Source organism: Ctenocephalides felis, unplaced genomic scaffold (genome assembly GCF_003426905.1).
Source record: "Ctenocephalides felis isolate EL2017-DRISC unplaced genomic scaffold, ASM342690v1 CF-g0.4_SCAFFOLD_01170, whole genome shotgun sequence".
Classification (NCBI taxonomy): domain Eukaryota; kingdom Metazoa; phylum Arthropoda; class Insecta; order Siphonaptera; family Pulicidae; genus Ctenocephalides; species Ctenocephalides felis.
In genome coordinates, this window is record NW_020537324.1 from 61,572,113 (window position 1) to 61,592,097 (window position 19,985).

Consider the following 19,985-nt stretch of genomic DNA (forward strand, 5'->3'; position numbering starts at 1 on the left):
AAACTCTACAATGCAGTACTTTTCGAATCGATGTAATAACATTTACAGTTCATGAATGCTATTCTTGGATAATTTTACAAATATTCTCAAAACAAACCAATTCATGAAATCATTAATTATTTTTAGACACAGTAAATTGTACCTTCGGCATTTTATCAATAATATATCAGTGTAATCAGGATGTCATATGACAGTTCTTACGTCTATAATTTATTAGAATAAGACATCAATCGTTAATCAATAATTCAAACTTTACGATTTGCATTATGTAACAATAGGAAGATATATCGAATCCACCTATATATTCAAAGAAGGAAAATATATAATTTTAGTTTTACAAAATATAACTGTATCATAATTCGCGGACAGACGACTTTGCAATATGAAGTGTCCTTAGATTATGAAATATTCAATTTTATAGCTCAAAAACTCTTTAAATACTTTCTAAAAATATGGTTCAATTAGAATTCTATGTGTGGTGATAAAACAATTCATAGTATGAGAAGTTGTACATGAAACATTGTAGAAAAATCCGACTGTTCGCGCCAAATCAAAGCAGCCAATTTATAACAAAAACAAAATAGAATCAATCCAAAAGTATCATAAAATAAAGTCAATCAATACGATTTTAAAAACACATTGAAATTATTGTAAATACAATTACAATTTGTAATTAATATAAAATAAATACATGAAGTTATAATTAAAGTGTTTTACAACAAATTGGTCCTTCAAAATTCAATCAATCAAACATCAAAAAATCATTGATCCTTCGAGCCGGATCCTAACGACTTAATTCACATTAATGAAGAATATTATTTTGAAATCTATATTTCAAGGCCGGGAGTATGTTCGCGCCAAATCAAAGCAGCCAATTTATAACAAAAACAAAATAGAATCAATCCAAAATCATCATAAAATAAAGTCAATCAATACGATATTAAAAACACCTACTATCATTTTTATAGTGGTGTTCATGAAATAATTTATTGACACATCATAGCTAATACCAAAGTTCATCCTGAAAGAAACTTATGTTTAATTTTATCTGAAATTAATTTGATGTTTCGCATTATATATTATGCAACTCATTACCTTTTAGTATAATAATTACATGCCACACATTTTTGAAAGATTCTATTTATTGATAAATATCAACTTTTGAAAATATTAAAATGTGTTGAAAATTACTAATGAGATTGATTCAAAATTCGATAGTATCAATGACCTGTATGTCACAGTATATAGAGAGGTCATTTAGCAGTAAAACTATACTCAAACCGCTAGATAGAAACGTCAACCAACTTGTCCGTGCAGATTATGAGCCCATTCAACAAATTCCATTTATTCAATATAACTGTAGTTAATATGCACTTGCAGTAATAAATTCACGTTATTTTCCAGTTCAGAACTCCTTTTATGAATGCTCGCCAACGAGGAAAAATCGATTAATGGTCTCAATTAAAATTTGAAAATGGATTAAACTCCCAATTTTTTAAACAAATAAGAAATAAATAATAAATTGATGAAATTTTTTTTGTAGGTTTGACGATATTTAAAAAAATGGTTGGAAATGAATTTTTTTTTGGAAAATAATTTTTTTTTTAATTTGGATTAAGAAAAATACCTAATTAGTACATGGCTATAGTAAAAATTGTTTGTTTTAGTAAATATTCCACAGTCTAAACGATTTTTATGGATGGTACGATATCCTAGATTGTGTTGTAAATCTTTCTTATAAGATCACTGTATATGGATTAAATGTCCTAGTCTGATTTTTTAAATACAGATTTATTATTCTTATTTATTGGAACGGAAAACATATGCATAATATTGAAAGCTATTGTAATCTTCTCAAAATGGGACTGATCCATACATTCATACATCCACAAATACTTTCATACATAAGTGTATTTTTTTTAAATTTGAAGATACATATGTCAGGATTACATACATTTATATAAGAATTTGACATTATATTGATATTGATATATTCAAACAAAGTTTATTAATAGGACATCAATAAAATACATGATTTTTTGTATATTGAAATACGTACCTTAATCCATACGTACCAATCCAAAAACTAAAGTTCTTTCTGAAATGACCATTATAACATGATATGTTCTTATAATATTTTCAGATTACTCATATTGAGATTTTCTAAAATGTTATATTTTAATGATTTATTCCAATTTGTAAAATATTGTGACGAACAGTTTACGTTATTTGGCCGCATTCCGAAGTACCGGAGGTCTACTTGTGCAAATATCAGCCGATTAACGTTAGTTCAAATCAATCAGCAAGATGCTCTTAAGATTGTCAAAAGCATAGGTAAATCAAATTTGGAAAACAATGAGGTAGTTTTTTTTTGTCTTAACCATTGATTTTTGAGTCAATCGATAGTTGCAATATAATGATTTACTTGTTAGATCTGTTACCATGGTGCGCATGGTGATCTGGTTTTATTGGACAGAATAATACATTTAAATACAACTGTACGACTTGGTCAGTACCTTACTCGATCATCATTGATATCAATGATCGTAAAATCTACTATTTTTAGCAATGTTTACTATAACATTCTGCACAAAAACTTTTTTTCATAGCCAAGTCGTACAGTTGTATTTAAATGCATGATCCCCAATACAACCAAATCAATCAATCGCCATGGTAACATACCTAACAAGTAAAATCATTACAATGGATATAATCAGGATAAATTTTAATAATAATATATAACTGTAACAATATGTAGCTGAATGTACTTTGTATAGCTTGCTATGTAAAATAAATAAAAAAAGTGTTAATAATAGTTCAGTAAAAGGAAAGGAAAAAAGGGTATAACCTCTGAATTTTTTTACTGTGCTCCAATTTGCATGAAATTTTGGATTTAGGTTTATCTTACCCTCTTACACTTTTTTCTTATAATTAGTTCCTCTATCGATATCCGACATTATTTTGAAAAAATGAAATTACACAACTGAGAAGGAGTGTCATCTCCCCCGGGGGGTGGTGTCGGAGTCCGAATTATTTTCACTTTTGAAATTGAGGATAAGATAAACCTAATTTCAAAATTTCATGCAAATTGGAGCACAGTAAAAAAATTCACACCCAAAACGCTCCATTGACTGAAGAACTTTCGAGTTACTGAAAAAAACAAAGTTAAGGCAGAAAGCTCGATTGTTCACTAAATTTTATTTACCTATGCTTATGACAACCTTAATGGCATCTTGCTGATTGATGATATAATCAATAGTTTATCAATGAATTTATTATTTCAAACCAAAACAAGAATCTATAAACGAATAGCAAAAGTTTTGGATTTTGCAATATTTATCTTTGAAGTATATATTACTTTCCTCTCAATATTAAGAGATTCGTTAAAATGTTAATTGGTATTGAACTGCGTTATTTTTAAAACCAGCCTACGTCTGGTCTCAGTCCCGTTTCGATGAAGTATCCTGAGCAACTTTGATGAATGCCAAATGGCGAGCATGAACGCGGATAGTAGACCGTGCGTGTTTTCATTTACAATTCGAATTCATTGATGAAATGCAGCGTTGGTAAATTACTCACTACTATATTCTATCAATTGAAACCATTCTAACCATGTCATTACAGCGTGTAAAACCTTATGAAATACATTTATATTGATTCGGTAAAATAGTAAAAATATAAAATATTATTAAGTAGCTCTGATTTGAATCAGTAATGGGTCCATTTTTGAAGAATGATAAAGCAGCGCTTGTATAAATGTATTTATCATTAGTATAAATATTATACTATATCTAGTATATAATGATAAATAATAAAAAGTCCAGTATTTTTTATTATAAAATTATTTTTCATAATACAGTCAGATACAAATGATACATGTACAACCATTATTTCATTCAATGGCACGTTACATCAAACTCTATTTGCATAATGGTACATACGTAGGTTATTTGTTAGAACAGGTAGTAGGTTGATTTGATGTTGCCTTTCCATTCATGAACCCACTGTACAGAAGCGATCATGGTAATGGGAAGTATTTCTGAATAGGTTGATTTATATATTATGTATTGCAAAACATGAAAAATAATGTCATACAAGGTATTTGCAGTATCGAGAATTTGTATTTCTATAGAGAATAATTTATGTATTTATTTAGGGAATAGTTATTTGGGGGTTGTGTGTTACCATGGAGCGCCATTGATGTAGTTTTATTAGGCAGGATAATGCATTCAAATACGGCTGTACGACCTGGAAATGAAAAAAAATCGTTTTCCTGAATATTTTAGGATTTATAGTTTATCGATAAAATTATGGTTATATACTAAAGTATAGGAATAAACATCTGAAATAATTGCGAAGTTTCAGTTTCAGTTTTTTTTTAATTATACATTATCAGATTTATTCTTTCTGTAGGCACTGATGTTTTTATCCAATCGATCGGTGAACTTGTGCCAAACATTTTTTAGCTTCCCGTAAGTGAGTTAGAGTAATGGGCCGAAAATCGAAAATGATTTTTTTTAATATCTTTACATTTCAAAGGTTTCTAAACATTTTGGCCTACCTCAGAAAAAATGGATGTGTGTGTGTGTGTGTGTTTTGTGTCCGCAATTTTTCGTCCACGTTTCAGGCGCACGGATAAACCGATTTAAAAGGTTCAAAAAACATTCGATTCCTATTGATGGGGAGATGTGTTGATTAGTTTTTGGGAAGGCAGGTGCCTCCAGCCGTTACGGAGACACGGAGCAAAGAGTGCAGAAAGAAATTGAGTTTTTCAGAGAACGGAGTATTCGATTTGAATGATCCAAAAAACATTCAGTTTGTAATGATTGGGAGAAATTGTGATTAGTTTTTGGCAAAGGCAGGTCTAGCCGTTTCGAAAATACCGAGCTAAATGTACAAAAAATGGCAGTTTTTGAGAGAACTAAGCGTCCAATTTTAATGATTCAAAGAACTTTCAACTTGTTTAAACAAAATAATTGATTTTGGATTTTGGATTTTTTTTTGTAGTTTTTTGTATATCGAAAATAATTCAGATTTCATTTTTATCTCTGACTAAAGTTCTAATATACTTTAAACAAATAATTTCAACTTTGCAATTCAGTTTATATAATTCTTATAAATATTAGACAATGTTACAATATTTATAATAATCTATTTGAAAACATTCAGTATTCCTCGAACATTTCGTTACGGTACGGGAAGTTTCAGCAATTTGCCTTAAAGCACGATGCCATACACCCCACTAGTTTTTTGTAGCAATAGGATAAGTAGGAAGTTTCGTTCAGTTTGAAATTGAATAGATATGGTATGGTAAATAATTGCTTTGTAATGAAACTGTTTATGTCAGTTAGAGAAAATTTCTGGAAAAATATCATCATTAATTATTTTTAGTAAGTTTTTACTAAATTTGTATATCACTGTAAAATATTTAATGGCTATCTATATGATGAGCAAAACTTCTAGAATCGGTAAACACATAAATATTTCGACATAGAATAATTAAATGTCTAGAATTCCGAATATATTTATGAAACGAGTTCAAACGTTCGTTTTCACGTTTATCGAATTGAGTCGAAGGACTTTTGACTATCAAATTCCGACTACACGTGCATCTAATACTCGTAAATGTCTTAACTTGTATTATGTTTCTATGGTTAATAAACTTATCATGCATTTATTTTTATTTATTTGACCGTGACCGAGAATTATAAAGATTACTTTCAAGATTGAGATTGTGTATTTTTTAATTACTTAACATGAGAGTAAATTAAATTAAAAGATATTTGAGTAGTTAACTGTAATAAAAAGAGTCTGAAGTATATAATAGAGATAATAACGATAACCTTTGTTTGTTTTTATCGAGTCGTCCATAGAGAATAATTATTTTATAATATTTTATCACGGTTTTTATCGAGTTGTCCATAGAGAATAATTATTTTTTAAGCTTTGGTTCTCATTTACAAAGAGACGCAAGCTATTGTGTGGGCAATTAATTCTTCAACTCTTTCTTACATTTAATTTAGGAATCCACAGTAATAAAATACTTTTGCTTTTATTACTTTTGGATTTAGATTTTTCCAGTGGGATTTATATTTATCATATTGCTCAAACTGTACGCAGTCGGATTTAGGGCGCTCTTAAGTGTTCCATGAACTCGATCTGCCACAGGAAATGCAACCAAATCTGTTCTAAAAAGAATCTGCCGCATCACAGCCACAGGACTGCTCTTTTCCTCATAATTATAGCCCGAGAGCTTATGGTCATCTTGTAAAATTATTTCAAATCCTTAGCACTATTAATATATAAGTAATCTAAAAAATATTATTATGAGTAACGTATTTTTTTTTTCAATATATTATTATAATTTAGAATTTTATCTGTAAGTGCGATATTTAACAGGGTCTAACGATTGAGACTGGCTAATATCATTAGATTTCATTAACAGACAAAATACCATATTATTTTGTCGGTTCCTATAAGGGGGCGTCCATTAATCACGTGATCGTTTTTTTAAGGATGTTTGGACCCCCCTCCCTCTTGGTGATTCATGGTAATATTCCAAATTAAACACCCTCCCCTCCCGAACCAAACATTACGTGTATTTTTAGTTCCGGGAAAAAAATGTAATTTTTAATTTTTTTTTTTAAATGTTTAGATTGTTTTTAAAAAGATCGAATAAAAAATAGATACACATGATATTCTACTATACCCTCTCTCTTCCACGTAATATTTCGTCATTTTTTCTCAAATCTCCAAACCCTCCCTCCCTCTAGAAACCTCACGTGATTAATGGACGCCCCCTATTATGCAAAATATAATTTGCACTAGAGATTTTTCACTAAGAATTACAAATTAAATTTTTATTGGCTTCGCTAACTTTATAAGCACTCAGCTAGTTACAACATTTTTATTTTTTATGCTCTACTTACATTTTATATCGTATTTTATCCAATTCTCTTAACAGACGTTATTTTCCAATCAAGCCCGCGCTGTTCTATAATGGTTTATTGGCAATTAAAATGATTATAGAATTGAATTCAAAAATATTCTGCAAAAGTAAAATATAAGGAAATAATCAGTTTTGACAACCTAATTTTTCAGTGACCAATTAAATTTGATATATTTTCAATTAAAATTCATTAAAAGCTGGGGGTAATACCTAAATTAACCTGATTAACCTAAACAATATAGATTGATATAATATTATTGTAGTCTGTTTAGGAATGAAACATTTATTATTTTCTGGAATGTATATCTGGAATGTATTGTTAAAAACTAAAATATTTATTTCCATTTAACAAATGGTAAAACGTGATCTGATTTTATTAACATTTGATGTTCTTTAACAATGTGCATTTCTAGACCTAGGTTTCTCAATAAAATCTTTTATAACTTCAATATTAAACTTTTAACTAAATCTAATATAGAATATTAACCAAACAAAGTCATCGTTTTTTGTCCTCACATGTCCAATTAATTTTTTATTTATTGACAGTTAAATTTAATTGAAAGTTGAGGGTAGTTATAAAACTAAACAGTATAGTTCAATATTGTAGTCCATTTAGAAATAGAATATTTAGTATTTTTCCGAAATGTTTATCGAATAACATTGGCTTCCCGCGCTTCAGTAGTTAGAGCTATGGTTTCGAATCAGAGGTTGCAGTTTCGATATTCATCGAGGACACCTTGATGTCAAGCAGTAGTGATATCGGTTTTCACTTGGATATATAGAAGTAAAAATAGCCCTGGCCGGCATTGCTGCATCAATCAAAAATTCAACAATATTGTGGAAATTGCAAGAATAAATTAAGGTCGATCACTTGGATACCACCTATAGAGCCACAACATTCGAGAAATCAGCAAGACAAATCTATCATAATTTAATTTATTAAAAACAAAAATACTTATTTGCATTCGAGTGATAATTAACGTTAGGCCTAATCTGATTTGATCAATATTTGTTGTGCTCCCACAATGGTCATTTAAAATTTAGATCTTTTAGTGGGACCTTCTTAAACTTCAACATTAAGGTCCTAGCTCCTCAATTAAACCGTTCCTTGCGGTACCACATGGCTTTCAATTATTGTTTCCTTCTTTGAACGCCTCTATCTAAATATGTATGCTTCCCCTTGTACTTTCTATTCACATGACTCGTACACGTGCCGCCTCGTTGCTTTCGATAAAAGTCATTAATAATGATCATCTTTGCGTGTGAAGAAAATCTGGTTTTTGTAAATCGAACTAAATGACATCTCGAGCGACCATATAAAAACATTAGTGGTGTATTGCATTGTGTGAAAACTGCTTCATACATTTTATCCATGAACAAAAATTCAAAATCTTTAATTACCAATCAAAATCTGGCAAATTTGGAAAAAGCTTAGATTGAGAAGTTTCCAATTGTTATTAATATGATTTTACAATTAGATATAATATATAAATCTAATATGTCACCAATATCTTTTATTGTTAAAAATGATCGATCAATAAATGGTGTTATTAACCTTTCTACTAAATTATTAAACAGCGCAAACATTGTGCTTACGTCTATAATGAGAGATCATGACGTGCGTATTATAATGAGATAAAACTCATTCTCCAAATGAGAAGGTTTCAAGAACACTAATTATAAGAGTTCTTGTACGTTCAAACTGAACTTTTGATAACAAATCGAAAAATTTAAGTCTATTGCTTTATGCAACTTGGCTCATTTTAATGCTCTTAAATTGCAGAAAGTTTAGACGTTCATATTTTTGAGAAGAAAAATCGAATGGATAGTTGTCCTGTAATATTTTTTTAAATATTTCCATGTAATTTCAAACTGCCTGGATAGGCATTCAGGAATTTTGTTAGGCATTAAGTTTGAAAAATAGATAGGGAGAAGATATAGAAAAAATAATAATAAATCTAAATTGTATGCTGACTATGCTAAATCTAACAGGTTTATTCTTTTAAGTCTCCTGAAAATGTTTGAGACAAGTAAATTTTTAGCAAGTTGATTCAGATGGTTTTTCCAGTCTTGTGAAAAGTCTCTGGTCTTGTACTTGGATGTAAGATGCAAATCTTCTGATTTCTTTTGTCGCTGTATATATATTGAAGTCTTGGTGAATCAGCCAATTTGAGATATACAGAAAAAAGAATAATAAATCGAAAAGATATGTTGACTATGCTAAATTTAATGGTTTATTCTTTTAAGTCTTTTGAAAATGTTTGAGGAAAGTAAGTCTTTCACAAGTTGATTCGAATAATATTTCCAGTTTTGTCACAAGACTCTGGTCTTATACTTGGATGTAAGATGCAAGTCTTCTAATTTCTTCTATTACTGTACAAAAATATAAATTTTTATCAGCCAAGGATGTCCATCCATTGGATCATCCAAGTATGTCCATCCAAGGCATCCATCCTTGGGTGCCTTTAATGTATTTAGGAATTTTATTCGGTAACCTTCTAAAAATGAATTCATTTTATTTCCGATCTAGGTTGGATAGATGGAATATGCCTGAATGTCTATACAATATAAAACTTTTTACTTGAAAATATGGGCTCGCCCGTAGGTAAGAACACTATAGGCGGGCCCCGTAAAATTACGCTCTGCGAGGACTGTTGCTTATCGGCGGGCAAGGTATTATTACGCTTTGAATAGACTAACTTTAAAAGCGAGTCAAAATACTTTTATCTGATCGGTTTGCATATGATAATGAAAGAATAGCTGATACTTTTCTCTAGATTCAATTGATTTACGTATTGAAAGATTTTAGAATAAGAATAAAGATAAGAAACAATATGTTTTATCTTCAAGTTTCTTTTCATTCAAGCTACTCGCAATTGGTTTTGTAGATAAATATGCAGAATTTACAACAATAAAAAGGTGTTCAATATATATTTTATCAAATATTTTAGTTATAAGTCAGATTTGTATAGTTCAACTCTTTTTTACATTGTTATTTGCAATAATGAAATAATGGCATCGGATAGCGATAGAAAAGTTTGCGCCAATAATTTATCACAAATTGGAAGTGATTTTTATATTACTGATTTTGGTAGTGTATGTGGATGAAGATTTTTTTCATCCTAGAAGACGTAGAGTTTTACCGATTATTTCCAGAGATTCTGGAAATAATGACAATGAAGAAGTGGAGTGGTCAGAATTTGACAATCCTCCAATTATTAAATCATTTTCAGGTCAATGTTGCGTTGTTTTGAAACCAAATAGTTTAATTGAAGTGGTTCAGCTATTTTTGCTATTCGGGTCCCAGAACCTCTTCATAAGGGGTGATTTTTTCCATAAATTTCATGTATGTAAAAAGTGGTTTATATATCTACTGTACGTTAAATTTTTAACTTTCCGTAGGTTAGTTTTAACTAACCTGTATATAGTAATGGGCGGAAAATCAAGAATGAAAATGTTTCCATTTTTCTACGGTTTTTAGGTTTCTGAACAATTTGGCATACCTCAGAAAAAATAGATGTCTGTGTTTTTGGTGGCCGCATTTTTTCGTTCACGTTTTCGGGCGCACGAATCAACCGATTTACACGAATGGTACAAAAAACATTCGATTCCTATTGATAGGGAGATGTGCTCATTAGTTTTTGGCAATCGCAGGTCCAGCCGTTACGGAGATACAAAGCAAAAAGTGCAGAAAATAGAAATCGAGTTTTTGAGAGAACGGAGCATCCGATTTGAATGATCTAAAAAACATTAAATTAGTAATGATTGGGAGAAGTGGTGATTAGTTTTTGGCAAAGGCAGGTTCGGCCATTTCAAAGATACGAAGCTAAATGTATACAAAATGGCAGTTTTTGAGAGAAACAAGCATCCGAATTGATTGATTCAAAAAACATTCTGATTGTGTTGACATAACAATTGCTTTAGGAAAAAAATATTTCATTCAATACTCAATATTCCTCGAACATTTCGTTATGGTACGGGAAGTTTCAGCAATTTGCCTTAAGGCACGATGCCATACGCCACTAGTTTTTGTTAGTTTTATGTTTAATTATGCATTAATTAAATAATTTTTTTATAGTTCAAAACAACCAGACGTTTTTTTTTTTTAAAAAAAAGAGTTATAAAAAAATATGTTCAATGTGACAGCCAGTTGTGTTCATGCGAGGCGACGGAAAGAGCACTCGTGTCGAGCAAGCGATTTGCCCGCTACACATATCAGATTGGTCTGACGAGTATTTTTACGGGGCCCGCCTATAGTGTGTTAAGAGCGACAGGACTTGTTTCAGAGGTCCCGGGTTCGATACCCACTTCGAGCAGCCTGTTGTCAGGCAGCAGTGATAACGATTTTTACTTGAAAATATAGATTGCAATATGTTTCCGAGTGAAAATAGCCCTTGTCCAGCATTGCTGCACCAATAAATTGTCAGCCCTATTAGATTAATTCTAATAACAAAAAAACATCAAATATGGATGGATTAGCCATTGGGTTAATTACCATCTAAAAATACGAAGTAAGGAGAAGTTTCAGCCCAACAGCTCATAGGACGTAAGGTTCTGATTGCTGTTCAAAAATAATATAAAAAAACTTGAAAATATATTTTTTTGAATGATATGCACATTGAATAAGCGCTCATGTGTTATAAAGTATTAGTTTTACACAAATATAATATGTATATTAATAATATTAGCACGTTTCTATGTTCAAGATAAAAATATATGTATAACGAAGATCACAGCAAACATAATTAGCAATGTAGGGCAACTGTCAGAAAATAATTCTCAACGTAGGCGAATAAATATAGCTGTTTTTTTTTTAAATGTTACACGCGACAAGGTTACGCCTCGTTCACGGCCAATTTTTACATGAATTCCACAAGTTTTCTGCTGTGATATTTATAAGAGTTTATTGAACTCTACTTTAAAATCAGCGTTGCAAAAAAAGAAACTAATAATCCTGGCGAGAGAAATATTAAATTACTTAGTAGAAATTACACGGAAGTAGAATACAACTGCAACTAACTTTTTTTTTATTTACAAATATAATAGCAAACAGAATCTTATTATTCTATAAGCTATTGAGATGTTTTTAAACTCAAAATTGTTTTCGCATATTTGGCTTGTTTAGGAAACTCTACAATTAGCATAAATTTATAAAGTTAATATGTATTGAAATATAATACATTGAAAATGTATTGAGAAAAATTGATTATTTATCTAATTGTCTTTTTTTATGTTTTTTCAATTAACTTATTCCTTTTGCAGTGAAATATAGATTTTATCAGATGAAGAATGCTTATTCTCACATATTTATATTCCAACTCGACACATTCGTTCACAGAAAGGTTACTGATGCTAGGCAAAATATATGGAAATTCAATCAGCATTATTTCTAAATTATCATTTCAATCGATGGTGTTTCGCTGGTGTTGAAATCTCATTGGTCTATCAATCTTATAAATAATCAAATTAGGGTAAACAACTGTGCAAACCGGCCTCGAAATTATTATGAATACTAATTATTACTATGTATGTCGAATAAAAATTTAATTTTATCAAATATACGGACTAAGCAATTTACATACTTCTTTACAATGTGTTTCGGAAGCAGTAGAACGCACCTAAAAAGTCTCACTTGAACAAAATAATTTATTTAGCAAAAATATGGCATAAAAGTTACACACGCAATCCTGCACATAATTTCTATGGTTGCAGAATATACAGCCAAATCATATCCTCCACCGAACAAACTTGGCACGAACATCTTTTTCATTTTTTTATATCAATTGTCAGTTTTATTATAAATATTTTTCTATCATATTCTAATTTTGGAATCAAATAAATTATACATCAATTTTTTTTCTTCGCTTAAAGTTAATCAGGTCATTTCCGAAGGCTGACTATATTACAACACTAAAAATAATAAACGATTTTTATGAAAAAGGTTATGAAAATATTACTATTTTTCCTCTTCCAAAAATAAAACAAATATATAAATAGTTGAGTCTGTTCGCCGCCTATTTTTAGAAAGACTGTGAATGTGGTTCCTTACAAATTCATATATGAGATGAATATCACCAGGCACTCAATATTTCGGCGCTATGTTTTATATTTGCCAGCAAAACTGTTTATAGTTCATCATAAGCAATACATTATGCTCGTTTTTATGATGGAAGAATTTATAAATTTTCTGAAAGCTAATTTCATTCAAAAGTTTCTGAAAATTTTCAATTCGCTAAATTACATAATAAAATATTATAGTTTTTAGGATTTTTTCCTATATTCGTTGGGGTGAAACTTTTCCTTACGTTGTATTTTCAGTTGGTAACCCAATGGTTGATCCATCCATATTTGATTATTTCATTATTAGGATTTATATAATTGCGCTGAGTTATATTAATCAATTTGATACATCAATTACTGTGAATGCCTATTTGCACTTGGAAACATATTAAAGATCTACATTTCCAAGTGAACTTTTCCGACAACTGCCCCTCAAGAAATATGTTCTGATCTCAATTTTATTTTAATGAGATATGCTCTAGATTTTATTTCAAGAAACAATTAGTTGACCAAAAATGTGCGTATTTTGCAAAGAGTAAATTGGAGAGTTTATTTAATTTGTATTTGAATTTTAAATGAAGTTTGTAATCGGATATAGGGGTGGCACTTATTTGTAATTGTATTAAATTGGGAACAATACAATATTTAAGTAACTATGAATAGGTGAAATTATTTCATGTATGTGAAATTAACATAAAAGAAAGTTATTAAATAATATTATATGAAATTGTATCATGATAAAACTCAAATTGAACAGAATGCGAACATATTTCCGCCCCACTTAACTTTTCGACATAGAATCGGATATGAGAGCCACTCAAAAAGGCACATTGAAGCTTTCGCTGTCCAATGAGCGATTTATTTCTCGATTGGATTCGGTTAACATATAACACGAGCTGTTTAAACATGTAAATTTTTATGGTCTCTGTTATATATTAGTTCATTTTTATTATATCAAAATTTTGCGAGTGTTTACCATAGAAACTATTTCAGAATTTCAGCTGACCCAATTTTTTATGAATATAATTTTAATATACATAGTTTTATTTTATATTGTTGGAATAGTTATGTAATCTGTAGATTTCGGGCCATTTTATCTTTTTCTAAAATTTGCTTGTATAGAAAGTTTTGCATAAATCATATTAATGAAAATTGCAAATATATATCTACTATAATTGGCAAGATAAATATTTAAGACAAACCTACAGATGGACAATATGTATGAAATGAACATTCACATTTTTGCAAATTTTTAGCCATTATTAATTTACTTCTGACTATTAAGTATAAAATATTTAGAATTTCTATATTCTCATTTAAGAACCCGTTATAACTAATTACTCTCACAGATGATTTGAAAGTAGACATCATAACTAGATTAAACGGTGCTTTAGCATAAAAGTTAATTTTTAACTTGCTTTACTTATTTTTGTTATTTTGTTAAATGTTATAGAGATTATCCGGATTTGCAATCCCATTACACTATTTTTTGCCTTTTTGTTTCTAATGTTTGAATTATATGAAACTAATATTAATTGAATAGTTTACATGCACATAAATTTTATATTCAAATACTTGTTATTTTGGGAGAAAAATATAAAATTTATCTTATTTTTGAATCTTTTAAAATTTTATATATAAAAAACTAAGGAATCACATAGAAGAAACATTATCGTTAAACTATGCTTAAAAAGCTGTCTTTGCTGTTTAATCGGCTATTTTACACATGAAACCTAACCTCCAATTGGCTCAAACCTGAAAGTTTCAATTTTGGTCAGACTTCACGCATGTGTTACCAGAGTGACATCAGAGAGTTGTAGTGATGATAAAATTCAAATTTGACATGGAAACCTTTTGGAGGCTAGGATTTATGTGTGAATAGCTCGATGGAACAGCAAGGAGATAGTTTTTTGACAGTTTGTGACTACCAATTCATACGATTTTAGACCCGCAATATAACATTTTCATTTCATCCGAGAATTGGCCCTTAGGATAATCCACCTATTATAACTACTTGCATATTTGATCTTTGTGTAATGTTACTACTATTTTCGACGTGATCGATTTATGATTGTCCTAGTAACTACTTCTAATATTTTTGTAAGAATTATCAGGAAAATGAGATAAAATGAAAAATTTAATACAGTGGTACCTTGACATACGAGCTTAAAGTTTAATTCGTTTCACTCGTATGTCGAATCGCTCGCATCTCGAAGCACTTTTTCCATATAAATACATTTATATTCGTTTCTGCAAATGAATTAGACATGTTTTGTTGAACAATTCCTCACTTTCGATCTATTGCAACTTTTTTGGGTGGATTTTTATTCACAAATAGTCCAGTCATTATAGTAAGTTTACCTCGGAATTTGAGATACCCAGCTGTACGTCTGTATATTGACACCCTAAAAATTGTCTCAAAACCTACATATCTTAGGATATACGTACCATATGTAGGTTTTGAGACAACTTTAGGATGTCAATATACAAGTATTTACAGACTTACAGCTGGGTATCTCGAATTTCTAGATTCTTACCTAATTTAAGCTTAAATGACTAGACTTAAACTTTTAGAGCTCAGAAAACTGCTTATAAATTATTAAAAGGCCCTAAGCTGGACTTACACCCTTTATCAAATCCTTCTGTTTAAACACAGTACATACTTATGATGGTAAATCTTCGTCATCCTCATATTTTTCATCAATTTCTCGCTTTAATTAAAATAGTAAATAATATTTTGTAAATGTACAAAAAACAAAAAACGTGAACTCAACATAAACAAAACCCTTTCCACTCGGATGCCGCTGCTCCGGCGGCAAAATACATATAAATCTCGCAATTCGCGAGTGGAAGGGTCGATATATAATTAAAATTTCAAACGCTAAAATAATCGTTGATATATTCGCGTGGGTAAATCGTTACTACATATTTAATATTGATTTATAATTGAAATGACTAACCATAAAATATATTATATCATAAAACAGCCAAAATAATTTTGTGGTAGGAAAATCCTTGAAACATGAAAAACTACTGATAAAGTTTTTCATGTTTTCATTTTGCTATTAACATTTTTGACAAAACTCTTACTCGCTCAAAGCTCGTATCTCGAACTCTACTCGTATGTCAAAGCAAAGAATCGCTCTTTGGGCGGCTCGTATCTCGAAAAACTCATATGTCGTATGTCGAGATACCCCATACCTCGTATGTCGAGGTACCACTGTATGTTTTTATGATAACTCGACTATAACATGATATTTCCCTTATAATAAATGTGCAGCTAATAATTTTTGATTTTTTTTTTTTTACTAATTTTTCCCTATTTCTTTTTAGTAGCAGCCTTAACGCAACCAGGGCGGCTGAGGCGTCGCCCGCTTGCGGAATGCACCGCGGACTATTCAGCGGCCCGGCTGTCGGTCGTGCGCAACCCCTAACGTCTGTACCAGGACAGGCAACAAGTGGGTCGGTGGCGAAAATCGCGGGTCTGTATGACCTCGAAGACACTCTAGGTAGCGGTCATTTCGCAGTCGTCAAATCTGCTAGGCATGTCTTCACAGGCGAAAGAGTCGCTGTGAAGGTTATTGATAAGACGAAGTTAGATGAAGTTTCCAGAGCTCATCTGTTTCAAGAGGTATGATAATAGATTATATTAAAAAATGTGTGAAACTAGGATAAAATTGACAAAAGCCAAAGCATTTTTACATCAAATGGAAATATTATAAGTTTAAACTTTAATATTGCAAAATTTTATTTTCCAGAAGATGATTGTTTACATGTTTTAGTAAAGTAATAAATCATATAATAAATAAAAAAGAGTGCGCGTAAAGTTCACACGCGATTGCAGTAAAACTTATTTGCTACTGTACAAGATGGCATTTAAGTGAAAATAAATACATCACATAACACTTTTGAATAATGTTTATTAGTACTATAGTAACACTCGTGATGCACACATTTATTAGTGTCAACCATTATACACATTTATATATTGATAAATTATAAATTAGATATTTATAATATAATAGCATTAAAAATGTGCAATATTTAAAAACAATAATGTAATTAAAGTCATACTTCAAATATGACATGATCGGTTTGTCATTGTAATTAGCATTTAGAAATGAACCTTCATTAGAGAAATGAAGTAACTGCTGATTAATAAATTCTACAATATTCGTTCACACAGTGGATTATGTTAAACAACGTCTGAACAAATATTGTTTTCGCAACTTCACTCATCATGTAATTGTGTTTGAAGAACTTCATGTAATTAAAATTAACATACATTCATTGACTGGTTGTATTTTTTTTACTTTTTCGCTGGCGATATAATCTCATTCTTTGAGCAACTGTAATATCTGTAATGCCTAAAAATATTTTCCATTTTAATAACTTCAAAGATTTATAGAAACCACGAATAATTTAGAAATAATTTCTAATCAATAAACTTACGTTTAGTACACGCACAAATGTTTAATTTGTTTTATTGTTTTCAAGGAACAGGGTAAAATATTCTTCTGATTCAGGCAATTTTCATTAAATCAATATTTGTACTACGATGTAACTTTAAAATGTTTATTGATCTATTCCGATTTCCTTGTTAATATCGGTACGCATACAACAAAAGATCTCTATTCACATACACGACGACTAATCACATTCGACCTGTATAGAAATGATTTCATCGAGAGCGAATGACGTACAGTTCGGGCGTAACGCAATTTCCGTTGCATTCTCATAGATTTACACCCTAGTCGCGCCTAAAGAAGTTTTACTTCAAAATATATTTACAAACGATTTTGTTATGTTGTATTTTTATGTATTTAGAATCATATCAGAAATCGAACACTTCATTTCAAGAGGCTTGTTTATGCTCTTATAGCAAGTATTTACCTATCGAATATCTCGAAAGACCCATATCTGATGAAATAATGATTTGATAAAAATATTTTTAGACATCCATTTAAATTAATATAATTGTGTTTATCCTACTGTAACTTGGTGATTCAATAATTAATTACGATTATCTATTAAAAATGACATGATTTTAGATATAAAATGACTAATTATCTCAAGGGCCATGGCAAATCAATACTGATAAAATATTTAATATTTTTGAGTGATTTAAATTATATCACACATTATATCACAGTTTTTATAATTTTAATTATAATAAAACTTGTAATTTCACGTTTTTCTCTATAAGCTTCTTCTGGAATTTGATTTTTCTGGTAAATGTGAAAATATGACCTCAGCATAAATATTATAAATCTAAAGACTGCATAACTAAATGTAAACTTTGAATCACATTCATATAATGAATATTGTTTCCGTTACACTAATCTTTATTAATTACTGACTAATTCGCAAACAATTTTTCAGATTTATATCTAAAATATTTATGAAATGAAGTCTCATTAATTATATACAATCAATACCTGCTTTATCTAAAATGATAATAATAATTGTTGTATTTTAATTATCAATGTTTCAGTTAAGAGTAGGAAAATTTTGAATCATTTTGAAGGTGACTCATCGTATCTAGTTTTGCAAATTCATAACAATAATAGTTATGTGATGGTCTTATTGAAAAATTCCAAAATATTGATATATTTATGGATATATCAATTTTATAACATTTATCAAACGAATTTGATTGATTTACCACCTGTCATCAACTGACTTTTCCTTTTTCTTTTTTCAGGTGCGATGCATGAAATTAGTGCAACATCCCAATGTGGTTCGATTATATGAAGTGATTGACACTCAGACCAAACTCTACCTGATTCTTGAGTTGGGAGATGGAGGTGATCTGTATGATTTGATTATGAGACATGACCGTGGCCTGGACGAGCCACGGGCTAAGGAATACTTTCGTCAGATAGTTCGAGCGATTAGCTATTGCCACAGGCTTCACGTCGTTCACAGGTATATTAAATGTTTCTTGAAGAATTGCGGATAGTTCACACGCTTTGCACACCAAAGAGCATTTGATGATGAGAATAATATATTATTTGGTTTTAATATATAATTATACAAGAGTACTTGAAGTCCAAATCACACGACACTTGTTTCCTGGGCTGGCGATCCATGCTGGATTTTATCGTGGATGTCGGCGCTAGATATCATGATAGTTTTTCAAGCCGTTTACTTCGCACAATGCGTGAAAGCTTACTAGATTTTTAAGTAAGATTTGTTTTAACTAAAAAAATCTAGCAAAGATTTTTAAATATGATAAACCACATGACAAAATACTGTCTCCCTTTTGGTTTGAACAAACGAACTTATCCCATAGACCAGCAGACCAAAAAAGCAATGAATCAAGCGTCGTGTGATTCGAGCTGTAAGTGATGAAGCTTTTGAAAAATCTTTATCTAGTTAAATAAACAGCAGTACAAATCGGCTTGCTATTTTCAATTTAAGTATAGTACATCAATGACTTACAAAAATAAAACCTCATCGAACGCTTTGAAGTATCTTCAACATTACTCGACTCATTTTTGTTTAGTAAAATAATATAACACACAGATTGCTCTCTTTATGTATTTCAATATTTTTTTGCACATTTTTCTAAGAATATATTCCAAGACAACAGTGGTTCAACAACCAAAATATTAAAATATGATTATGTTATAAATCTTATAAAATTGGAATTCGGTTCTTATTAAGTTGTGCTACATGTTAAGGGTAATGTAGATGAGCTCCTATATCAAGCAATCTTCTAAATCAACTTTAATTTTTATTGAACAATATAAATTTTGCTATTACTAATTTAGATTAACAATATTAGAGATTTCGAGCACAGCCAAAGTATTTTTTTCAACTTACCGTATGGTATTAACAAAAAAATGGAAAATGAATATTTTTATATATCTCTACGTTTGAAAGGTTTCTGAACATTTTTTGGCATACTTTAGAAAGTGATACCTTAGAAATGGATATATGTGTGTGTGCGGATAAAAATTTTTGTCGACGT

At 30.1% G+C, this 19,985-nt stretch overlaps 1 protein-coding gene across 3 annotated transcripts in view; it reads left to right on the forward strand.

Moving 5' to 3' along the window:
* LOC113366145 (serine/threonine-protein kinase par-1-like) overlaps window positions 1-19,985 on the forward strand; it is a 63,231-nt gene that overhangs the window by 30,425 nt on the left and 12,821 nt on the right. For 2 of the 3 annotated variants that reach the window (XM_026607708.1, XM_026607707.1), the window contains exons 2-3: window positions 16,343-16,640; window positions 18,714-18,937. In XM_026607708.1, coding sequence (XP_026463493.1) covers window positions 16,392-16,640; window positions 18,714-18,937 — 473 coding nt within the window. In that variant the 5' untranslated portion in view covers window positions 16,343-16,391. The remainder of the gene's footprint in view (window positions 1-16,342; window positions 16,641-18,713; window positions 18,938-19,985) is intronic. The other variant, XM_026607709.1, reaches the window with a different exon arrangement.